General features: G+C 46.7%; 1 protein-coding gene across 1 annotated transcript; it reads left to right on the forward strand.

Annotated features, from left to right (window-relative positions):
* Positions 1–268: 268 nt before the first annotated feature.
* LOC120879862 lies at positions 269–5611 on the forward strand. Its single transcript, XM_040262851.1, is given in 7 exon segments — positions 269–690; positions 803–1423; positions 1425–1962; positions 2003–2311; positions 2313–2816; positions 2818–3755; positions 3757–5611. Coding segments are annotated over 7 exon segments (5187 nt in total).
* Positions 5612–11745: the final 6134 nt, after the last annotated feature.

Genomic DNA, 11745 nt, shown 5'->3' on the forward strand with positions numbered 1-11745 from the left:
CATCAGGTCAGGGGGCGAAAGAGTCGCCCGGCCAGCGTAAGTCCGAGGCCCAGCATTCTAGCTGGAAGGCAGCTGGTTCTGTGAGCCGTTCTGTAAAGGAATGGGGGAAAACATTTCTCCCGATCCTGAGTCTGGTGGGCAGTGGATGCCCTTCGGCAAGGTAACTTTGGGGAACAGGACAACAGCAACCCAGGATAAACCTAGTTCAGTGTTTTCGGCCGATATTTGTTCGTCTACTGTCTGTCGCTTGTCTCTGTGTGCCGGCGCCATGCTTGCTTTTTGTGTGCTTATTGTGGGTGTTGCCGTCATGGGTCAGAGTTATTTTACACCACTATCCATAATGACTGACCATTTTTCCGATTTTAAGTCGAAGGCTCAGAATCTATCAATGCTAGTAAAGAAGAGCAAGCTAAGAACCCTGTGCTTATCTGAGTGGCCGACATTTCAGGTCAGCTGGCCGCTGGAGGGAACTTTTGGCCTGCCGGTCATCTGGGCTGTTAAAGAAAGAATAATGGCTCCTGACCCTCGGGGCCATCCAGACCAAGCTCCTTATATCCTGGTCTGGGAAAATTTAGTAGAAGACCCTCCAGTTTGGCTGAAACCCTTTATTCACTGCCCCCCCCACCCCAGTGCTTCTGTTCCACAGGTCCTGGTCGTGGAGGCCCCCCAGGAAGAAGACCGTGAGGCTCGGTAGAGCCGGAAGAAACCAATATTCCAGGAATCTTCCCTATACCCTAGCCTGATTGATTTAGACACTGAAATCTTGCCTCCCCCATATATCCCACCACCCTTGCTCCCGCAGTTACCTCAGGTGTCGTCCAGAGAACAAAGGGGGAACCCAGAACACTCCGCTCCGCAGCAGGAGAGGGGGTCCAGCCCAGGGAACTTGCGGAAGGACCCAAGGGGGCGGAGACTCGTCCGACTATGGGAGCCGAGAGGCACCTTCGTCCACCGTTTGGGCGCTTCCTGTCCATGTTGGGCCGGCAAATCCTGACGGGGAACGGAGCTACCAATACTGGCCTTTCTCTACAAGTGACTTATATAACTGGAAAGCTCAAAACCCCTCTTTTTCTGAAAAACCCCAAGGCCTTATTGATCTTTTAGACACTATCCTGTTTACTCACAATCCTACTTGGGATGATTGTCAGCAGCTGTTACAGGTGCTTTTCACCACAGAGGAACGGGAGTGAATTCTGTTGGAAGCACGGAAACATGTTCCCAGAGCGGATGGGAGACCGACCATGCAGCCCTACCTAGTGGAGGAAGAGTTCCCTTCCATGTGGCCGAACTGGGATTTTGAAGGCGCTGAAGGTAGGGAGCGTCTCCGAGTGTACCCTCAGACTCTCATGGCCGGCCTCCGGGCAGCCGCCAGGAAACCAACGATTTTATCTAAGGTAAATCTGATAAGACAGGAGCCGAACGAGAGCCTTCTTAGAAAGGTTAATGGAAGCCTTTAGGCAGTATACGCCCATGGACCCCCAGGCTGATGAGTCACGAGCAGCAGTTCTGTTAGCTTTCATGAACCAGGCAGCTCCAGATATCAGGAGGAAGTTACAGAAGATAGAAGGGCTGGGGGAACTGTCAATATAGGATCTGGTAAGGGCAGCTGAGAAAGTGTATAATAACAGAGAGACCCCTGAGGAGAGGGAGGAACGGATTAGACGGGAAGAAAGAGAATATGAGGAACAGATTAGACGGGAGGAAAGGGAATATAGAGCTGAAGAAAACCAGAGAAATCAAAAAGAGCTGGCTCAGATCCTTTTTGTGGGGACGAGAACGGGGCCCGAAGCCCCGAGAACTAAAGACACCTGGTCGGGAGGAAAGGAAAAACCAGCTAGACCAGCCCTAAAGAGAGACCAATGCGCTTACTGCAAAGAGCAGTGACACTGGAAAAATGAGTGCCCCAAAAGAGATCTGAAGAAAAAGACTGTAAGAAAGGAGGAATCTTCCTCGGGGACCCATGTCTTATATTCAGGGGAAGATAGTGATTAGGGGGGGTCAGTGCCCAGCACCCCTCCCCGAGTCGTAGGTAATTATTAATGTGGAGGGGAAACTGGTCAGCTTCATGGTGGATACGGGAGCCCAATACTCAGTTCTCAATCAAAAATTTGGGCCAATGTCCAAAAAGACTAGCTTGGTCCAGGGAGCCACCGGGACAAAGAGATATTACTGCACTACTAAACGAAAAGTGGACTTGGGAGCCCGATGGGTGTCCCACTCATTTCTGGTGATCCCAGAATGTCCGGCCCCTTTATTAGGAAGAGACCTATTGGCCAAAGTCAATGTGCAAATTCACTTTGACTCGGGGGATATCAGTCACAGACGGGCTTGGACAACCAATTCATGTTTTATCCCTGGCACTGAGAGATGAATACAGACTATATTCACCAAAGCCCCCTGCAGCTGTGGATCCTGCTATGCAACAGTGGCTTCAGAAATACCCTCTGGCCTGGGCAGAGATAGTGGGAGTAGGACTGGCTAAACAAAGACCTCCCATTGTTGTTGAATTAAAAGCAAATGCTACTCCTGTGAGGGTGAAACAGTACCCCATGAGCCAGGAGGCCCGGCAAGGAATTATGCCACACATACAGCACCTCCTGAAGGCAGGAATTCTCAAAAAATGCCAGTCCCCATGGAAGACTCCCCTATTGCCTGTGAAAAAGCCCGGGGGAGCAGACTTTAGACCAGTCCAAGATCTTCGTGAAGTCAACAAATGGGTGAGTGACATTCATCCCACTGTCCCTAACCCATATACCCTCCTGAGTAGCTTGTCACCAGACTATGTTTGGTATACAATCTTGGACTTGAAAGATGCCTTTTTTCAGTTTGCCTCTGGCTCCCCAGAGTCAGGAGATCTTCACATTCGAATGGACTGACGAGGACAGCCAAACTGTGGGGCAGCTGACCTGGACTCGCCTTCCACAGGGATTCAAAAACTCACCGACGTTGTTCAATGAGGCTCTGGGCGAAGATCTCTGTGAGTACCGAACCAGCCACCCCGATGTTGTTCTGTTACAGTATGTAGGTGACCTCATGCTGGCCGCTACTACTAAAGAGGTATGCCTAAAAGCTACAGGCGATCTCCTCCAGACTTTGGGGACATTGGGGTACCAGGCAAGTGCGAAGAAGGCCCAAATCGCTAGACAGGAAGTCATTTATTTGGGATATAAAATAAAGCAGGGGCAAAGATGGTTGACTCAGGCTATGAAAGAGACTATTCTACGCAACCCCGAGCCAACAACTCCCCGGCAGGTGAGGGAGTTTTTAGGGACGGTTGGGTACTGCAGGCTATGGATTATGGGGTTTGCTGAAAAGGCCTGACCTCTATATGAAGGAAGCAGAGAAAATAGAGACTGGACTTGGACTGAGCCAATGAGGCGGGCATTTCAGGAACTTCTACAGGCGTTACTAGAAGCCCCAGCCCTTGCTCTTCTGGACCCGGCTAAGCCGTTTCAACTGTTTGTGGATGAAAAGCAGGGAGTGGGAAAGGGAGTCCTGACGCAGCAGTGGGGACCTTGGAGGCGGCCTGTGGCATACTTCTCTAAACGACTGGACCCAGTGGCTGCGGGATGGCCACCCTGTCTCCGTATCATTGCGGCTGCTGCTCTCCTTGTCCATGATGCTGACAAGCTGACTTATGGACAGAGCCTCCTGGTCTACACTCCTCATGCCATAGAGGGGATCCTCAAACAGCCACCGGGTAAGTGGATTTCTAACGCTCGCTTAACCCACTACCAGGCCCTGCTGCTGGATGCTCCCCACCTTTCATACACCTTGTTTTCTAAACCCTGCCACTCTGCTGCCCATCCCGGAGGAGGACGGGCCCCTCCATGACTGTGTTGAAGTGTTAGCTGAGGTAACTGCCATACGAAAAGACCTCAGCGACTTGCCATTAAAAAACAGTGAGCTGATATGGTTCACGGATGGGAGCAGTTATATAAAGGATGGACAGAGAAAAGCGGGGGCAGCCATAGTAGACGACACTGGGAGGGTCATCTGGGCTGAGGCTTTACCCCCGGGAACATCCGCCCAAAAAGCAGAACTGATAGCTGTGATACAAGCACTAGAGAGGGCAAAAGGAAGAAGAGTCACGATTTATACTGACAGCCAATATGCATTCAGCACTGTGCACATTCAAGGCCCTATACATAAAGAACGGGGGCTTCTGACGGCAGAAGGGAAAGAGATTAAAAATTTGCCTGAGATTCGCAGACTCCTGGCAGCAGTCCACTTGCCCCAGGCAGTATCCATAGTACATGTCCCAGGACACCAGAAAGGAGAGGATGCCCGGGCCCAAGGGGACCGTGCTGCCGATGCAGCAGCCCGTGAGGCAGCTGCTGGAGATTACAGGACCCCTGTACTGACTGTAGAATTGCCACCACCAGGGATGGGAACACTTCCCCCAAGCCCCATATACTCCCCCTCTGATTTATGCTGGGTGCAAGATAATACCACCAGTCCTGTTGGTGAAAATGAATGGTATCAGGACCAAGATGACAACCTGTTGCTCCCTGCTGACCTGGGCAAACATTTCTGTACCCATTTACATCAAACCACCCATTTGGGAGAGAAAAAGACTTTGACACTCCTACAAACGGCACAGCTGCGGTTTCCCCAACAGAAGAAAACCATTCAGGATATAGTCCGCACCTGCAAGGCCTGTCAGATGATGAGACCGGGAAAAGGACAGCACACAGGTGTAAGATATCGGAGGGAAAGGCCAGGACATCATTGGGAGATAGATTTCACTGAGGTAAGACCAGGCAAGTATGGGTATCGTTACCTGCTAGTTTTGGTTGATACGTTTTCCGGGTGGGTAGAAGCTTACCCCACTAAAAAGGAGACAGCAGTAGTGGTGGCTAAGAAACTCCTAGAAGAGATTATACCTAGGTTTGGGCTGCCAGTATCTATCGACTCTGACAATGGACCTGCATTTGTGAGTAAAATTGTGCAGGGACTGGCCTCAGCCCTGGGGACCAAATGGAAGTTACATTGCGAGTACAGTCCCCAGAGCTCAGGACAGATAGAAAGAATGAATCAGACCCTAAAAGCAACTTTAACAAAACTGGCAATTGAGACTGGTGGGGACTGGGTGACCCTCCTTCCCTTTGCACTTTTTCAGGCATGCAATACCCCCTATAAACTAGGTCTGACTCCCTTTGAAATTGTTTATGGAAGTCCACCCCCCATTTGTCCAGTGTCTGAAGGAAAGAGTAAACCACCTCTTTCGTTACGTGCCTTCCAATAGGAGATGCTAGCTTTGAGTAAGGTGCATAAACATATCTGGTCACTGATACGGAAAATTTATGAGAGCCAGAATGAAGGGACGATCCTGTCCCATGATATAGGACCGAGGGATTGGGTTTGGGTTAAGAGACATCAGTCAAAGACCTTGGAACCAAGATGGAAGGGCCCTTATGTTGTTCTCCTTACCACCCCTACTGCCCTCAAGGTGGACGGAATTGGACCCTGGATACACTGCAGCCATGCACGGCGGGCCACCCCCAAAGAACAAGAGAGGGCCCAAAGAGAATGGAAGCTGATACTGCATCCCTGCAATCCCTTAAAATTGAAACTCACCCGGCAGCAGGTCTCAGATGGATCAACCTGACTCTTCTGATAATAGCCACCTTCCTGGACCCCGGGACCATCAGCGCTAACCCTCATCAATCAATGAACCTGACTTGGATGATTCTGAGCACAACTAAGGGAGAAGTAATTAACTCCACCTCGGCCATTCATCCCCAAAACACCTGGTGGCCGGACTTGGAGTTCGACCTTTGTCTTTTGGCCGCGGGATCATGGGACATCGGCGAGTGGGAGGTAAAGATGCCCGGCAAGCCTGAATGTGGGGCTGGCATTAATAGGTGTAATACTCGACCCCCCACTAACTCAGGGCCTGGGCAAGCTTGCGGAAAACACCCTTCTATGTGTGCCCTGGAGGGAGACGGGACCGGGCGACCGTCAATAAATGCGGGGGTGCTGATGAGTTTTATTGCGCCAGCTGGGGATGCGAGTCAACGGGGACAGTCCATTGGGAGCCCCCTACTAGAGGGGACTTGATTACCTTGGGTTGCGTTCCAGGGCCCGCTGGGCTCACTGGGGGACATAGAATGGGGTCCCTCATAACTGGGCCTTGTATGAATTTTCTTTGCAACCCAGTAAGACTCAAATTCTCAACTGAAGGGAAGAGGTTCCCCGGTTGGGAAGCAGGACAATCCTGGGGCCTTCGGTTATATCAGTCAGGATGTAACAGTGGATTGCTATTCACCATCAGGTTAAAAGTAGGACCCATACAATCGGTCCAACTCAGGGCATAGGGCCCAATTCAGTCCTAGTGCCACGAGAGCCTACCCACGCTCCCATTCTGCCTGCACACACCCCCGCCCGAGCACCCACCCAAACGCCTCCCGGGCCCTACATTACTAATACAAGCAACTCCCCTCCAGTTAGCCGTGCAGGACCTAGCATTAAAGACGAGCAGGACCCGTTATTTAATATGATAATCAGCTCCTATCAGGTTCTAAATTCCACACGCCCGGATCTGACTGACAGTTGCTGGTTATGTTATGACATCAAACCCCCTTATTATGAAGGTATAGCTGTCCCAGGAAGTTACAGTCCAACCCAAAACCACACAGCTTGCCAATGGCAGCAGAAAGGAAATGCCAGATTAACCCTCCAACAAGTAACTGGGTGGGGCCTTTGCATAGGAAATGTCCCCCAAACCTATCAACACCTCTGCAAGTCTATAAATTCTGCAGTGACAAACGGGTACCTGGTGCCTCCCCAGGACAATTGGTGGGCTTGCTCCACAGGCTTAGCCCCTTGTGTTCACGGGCGGGTGTTAAATAATTCCAAAGATTTCTGTGTATTGGTACTATTAGTCCCCTGACTGTTCTATCACTCCAATAATGAAATCCTCCCGAAACTAGAAGCTTCACACCGGTCTAAGAGAGAGCCAGTCTCAGCCTTAACCCTCACAGTCCTAGTGGGGTTAGGGGCAGCCAGGGCAGGAACTGGGATATCCTCTTTAATAATGCAGAATCAACACTATTCTAGCCTAAGAGCAGCCATTGGTCTTGATATCAAAAGATTAGAAAGCTCAATCAGCCACCTTGAAAAGTCCCTTACTTCACTATCAGAAGTGGTTTTGCAGAACAGGAGGGGCCCAGATTTGATCTTCCTGCAACAAGGCGGATTATGTGCGGCCTTAGGAGAAAAATGTTGCTTCTATGCAGACCACACTGGGGTGGTAAGAGAGTCTATGGCAAAAGTGAGAGAAGGATTAGCACAGCGCAAGAGAGAGCGAGAAGCCCAACAGGGATGGTTCGAGTCCTGGTTCCATCAATCTCCTTGGCTAACAACACTAATTTCTACCTTGCTCGGACCGCTCATTATACTCCTACTCATTCTCACCTTCGGCCCATGTATTTTAAACAGATTAATAACCTTTGTAAGAGAACGTATCAGTACAGTTCAGGTAATGGTGTTAAGACAACAATACCAGGCAGTGAATGGAGAGGAGGATTCCTCTCCATGATCAAAGGACAAGGGGGGAATGTTGAGGCCTGATAGAGGCCATGACTAAAATAGGCCAGACCTAGTATCCTGGAAACAGCCGAGACACTGCCCAGGCAGGATCAAAATCACCCCCACCGGTGACGGGAGGACTCAGCCTGTCAGCATGCTCCCTGTAGCCTGGTCTGTGCCAATCGGGACGAGGATAGATATCTCCTAAGAAAGCCCGCGCGCGTGAAAATCTAGCCAATTAGTAGATGCAAAGAAACCCTTGTAACCAATCCAACCTTGCCAATTCCCTGTCTTTGTCCTAAACCTATAAATACTACTGTAATCCAGGGCTCGGGGCTCTGGCTCTGTTCCACTGTGTTGGATGTGGCCGGGGCCCTGGCTCGAGCTAGCAATAAATTCCCTTTTTGCTTTTACATTGCCGTGGATGTCTTGTTCTCTCAGTTCTGGGGATCGGGACCTTGGGCATAACACCAACCTTCTTTACGGTCCAACTCTCACATCCCATACATGACTAATGTAAAAACCATAGCTTTGACTAGACGGACCTTTGTTGGCAAAGTAATGTCTCTGCTTTTTAATACATTGTCTAGCTTTGTCATAGCTTTTCTTCCAAGGAGCAAGCATCCTTTGATTTCATGGCTGCAGTCACCATCTGCAGTGATGTTTGGAGCACAAGAAAATAAAGTCTGTCACTTTATTTTCACTTTTTAACCCACCCCAATACCAATAATTTAGGACAATTTGTTAGTTTCATTCTCTCTGCTCATTTTTTTTTTTTTTTTTTTGTGGTGAAAGAGTATTGGTTTTCTTAACTTTAGTTATCAGTGGATTAAGTGATTTAGTATTATTGGTACAAATGATCAAATGGTCCTTATTTCACAAGTGGGGATGAGGCCAGCAATAATTTCACTGCCCGTAGATATTCAGTTGAACACAATCCTTATACATACAATTGAATAAAGAGCCAAAGAAAACTGGAACCCCTTTCATTATAGAAAAATGCAGCCACACACTAACCCAGAAGCTAGACTTTGACACTGAGTAAAGATTGAAACTCTATTCTCTATCCTTCTTGCATTTTTTAAAACTTTGACTCACAAAATATCTGCAATCATTCTTTAATTCACAATACATTTTAACTATTTTTAATCTACAATAAATGCTTACAAATTATCACCCCTGGAGGTGTGGTTGTTTGAATTCCTTAAAATCGAGTAAACTAAATAAATAAATAAACTAAATATCTCTTTCTCTTTCCTGAGCAGGTTAAGTCGAACTAAAGGAAAATGGATTTAAAATGCCACTGGTACTTGAGTACATCTCTGATAAGAAAGTTGTAGCAGTTTGTGTTGTTGTTTTTTGCAGGGGGTGGGGGTGGGGGTTGTTTGTTTGATTCAGTGATTTTTCCTGCAGTCTGTTTTGTCTGTAGCTACTGACAGTATCTCAGGGCACCTGGCTTTGTTAGATGGATTGGATTCTCCAACTTAGCCATTTTCTTGCGGGAGGGCTACTTTCTCACCTCCTCCTCCCTCCTTCTTTCTCCCTTTTTTTCCCTTCCTAATGATGTTACATTTGTCCAGCAGATGATGTAGAGCAAACTGCAGAGGATGAACGACTGGGCTCCATCGCTCCTCTCGTGGCAAGCGCTCACACTGCACACCAGCCCTTGTCGGCACCATTAATATTATATATAGATACCGTTGTCACTGATTTACCTTTGGCGATCCAAAATCAGGATGGCAGGGTGGAGGGTGTGTGAGGAAGGGGTGGAGGAAAGCCAGTTGATTTATTGTGGTGAATGTTAGGGAATAAAAAGGAGGTGATCAAATTTATGTGAATGTCTTGACCTGTCTTCTTCAAAACCACTTTTTGCTCATTTCAGTGCTTAAGCATTTTGTTGCCTGAAGCTGGTAAGCAGAAAGAAAGAGAAAGAACGAAAGAAAAAAAAAAAAAAAAAAGCACTGTGTTGCTTTGTTATTTATTTATTCTCTTTATGTTCTGGAAAATTGTTCAAGTTATTATCCATATCTGAGCTTCAGGAGGGAACATGGAGATGGATTGTTTGTTTAGGCTGATAGGCTCCTGGTCTCCCTGCCCTGGTGCAAGCTGGCAGTAGATGAAGGCATGAGAGTTTGTAGGCAGGGGTCTGAACTGACCAGCAAATATCGTCTATCCTGGCTAATCTCCTTTAACCCAATCCAGAAAGGCTTCCCAGTAGATGAAAAACATTTTATTAAATGCGGTTCCTGTTCTGAAGGTCAAGAGGAAGATATACTGTCTCAAGTACAGTGATAACATTTGCACGATCCTCCAAATTTCAGGCATGTTTTCTTGTGGGTGGGTCGCCAATTTTTCAAACAAAATGAGAAGTAATTTCTCTTCAGATTATTTTTATCCTAAACTAAGACTCTTGAGAGTCCCTTGGACTGCAAGGAGATCCAACCAATCCATTCTGAAGGAGATCAGCCCTGGGATTTCTTTGGAAGGAATGATGCTAAAGCTGAAACTCCAGTACTTTGGCCACCTCATGCGAAGAGTTGACTCATTGGAGAAGACTCTGATGCTGGGAGGGATTGGAGGCAGGAGGAGAAGGGGACGACCCAGGATGAGATGGCTGGATGACATCACGGACTCGATGGACGTGAGTCTGAGTGAACTCCGGGAGTTGGTGATGGACAGGGAGATCTGGCGTGCTGTGATTCATGGGGTTGCAAAGAGTCGGACACGACTGAGCGACTGAACTGAACTGAAGGTAGTTAGCAAGATTTGGAAGTTCTCTGTTTCCTCTGTGTGTGTGTGTGTGTGTGTGTGTCTATCAGTAAATTTACAATGTTCTTTTTGTGAAGTTTTGTCAACCCTAGGACTCAGAACTTCTGTTTCCCGGGGTGATACAAACCACTCCCCGTTAACTCATTTTGGACACTAATTGGAGAATGCATTTATTTGCAGTCTTCCTGTCTCATGCAGTGGCAAGAATTTCTGAATCTACCAATACGTCCTTATTCAAGATTTTTTATTGAAATCAGTTGCTTAGTGCAAAGAATATAATGAGACTTCCTTTCCATTTTTTCAAAGTATTCTTTAAAAATTTGTGTGACAGCTTTCTAAAGTACTTTTTATATTTATTCCCTTTCCACAGAGACTCTCTATAGAATCAAAATCATTACATGACGGGTATAGACAACAGAACCACTGACTAAACAGAGACATCGGTGAAATGAAAAGTTGATAGTGAGGAGGTCATTACTGAAAGTTCTACCTATTAACAGATCAAAATCGTATTTACATTCAGAAAAGCTTGGTGCTTGAGTTTGAGATCTAAGAAAATTTTATTTGTGTTAGTTTGCATTTATTGAAGGTCAATTATATGCAGACTTCAGGTACTGGTATTAGACTAACTCCTAATTTCAGTAGTTAGATCTCTGCTCCTTTATTCTAAGCTTTGTTGTGATACGTTGGCTACATCCCTTTGCCCTAGCATCTATTCCCTTTTGTAAGTTAAAGAACAGATTGTAGGCATTTATGACATGTGTATTTAAAGTAATATTTCTGAGTCCTTTATATTTTTGTGTATAAGTATGATTAATAAAAATTGTAGATTACCATGAATCTTTCTGAGACTGGAATGATAATTTTCACTAGCCATTCCTGTTTCAAAAGCTGCCTTGAAGGCTGAGCATTTTCTCCAAAGTTTGTGCTCCACCTCTAAAATGGGGGGAGGGATAAATTGGGAGTTTGGGATTGATGTATACATACTGCTATGTTTAAAATAGATAACCAACAAGGACCCATTAAATAACACAGTGAAATCTGCTCAATAGTCTGTAATAGCCAAAATGGGAAATAAATTTGAAAAAGAATAGATACACATATATGTATAACTGAATCACATTGCTCTACAATCAGTTTGCTGAAACTAATATAACACTGTTAATCAACTAAACTCCAATATAGAATAAAAATGAAAAATAAACATTCTTAAGGGAAATAAGTTAAATGACTAAATAAAAGCTGCGTGCTGGACTTATCTGTTCATGGTTTGATTTTTGCAGTAGGTGACACTGACCCATTATTTGAAGATATGTTCTCAGTTCAGTTCAGTTTAGTCGCTCAGTCGTGTCCAACTCTTTGCGATCCCATGAATCGCAGCACTCCAGGCCTTCCTGTCCATCACCATCTCCAGGAGTTCACTCAGACTCACGTCCATCGAGT

Source organism: Oryx dammah, unplaced genomic scaffold (genome assembly GCF_014754425.2).
Source record: "Oryx dammah isolate SB20612 unplaced genomic scaffold, SCBI_Odam_1.1 HiC_scaffold_21, whole genome shotgun sequence".
NCBI classification, from domain to species: Eukaryota; Metazoa; Chordata; class Mammalia; order Artiodactyla; family Bovidae; genus Oryx; species Oryx dammah.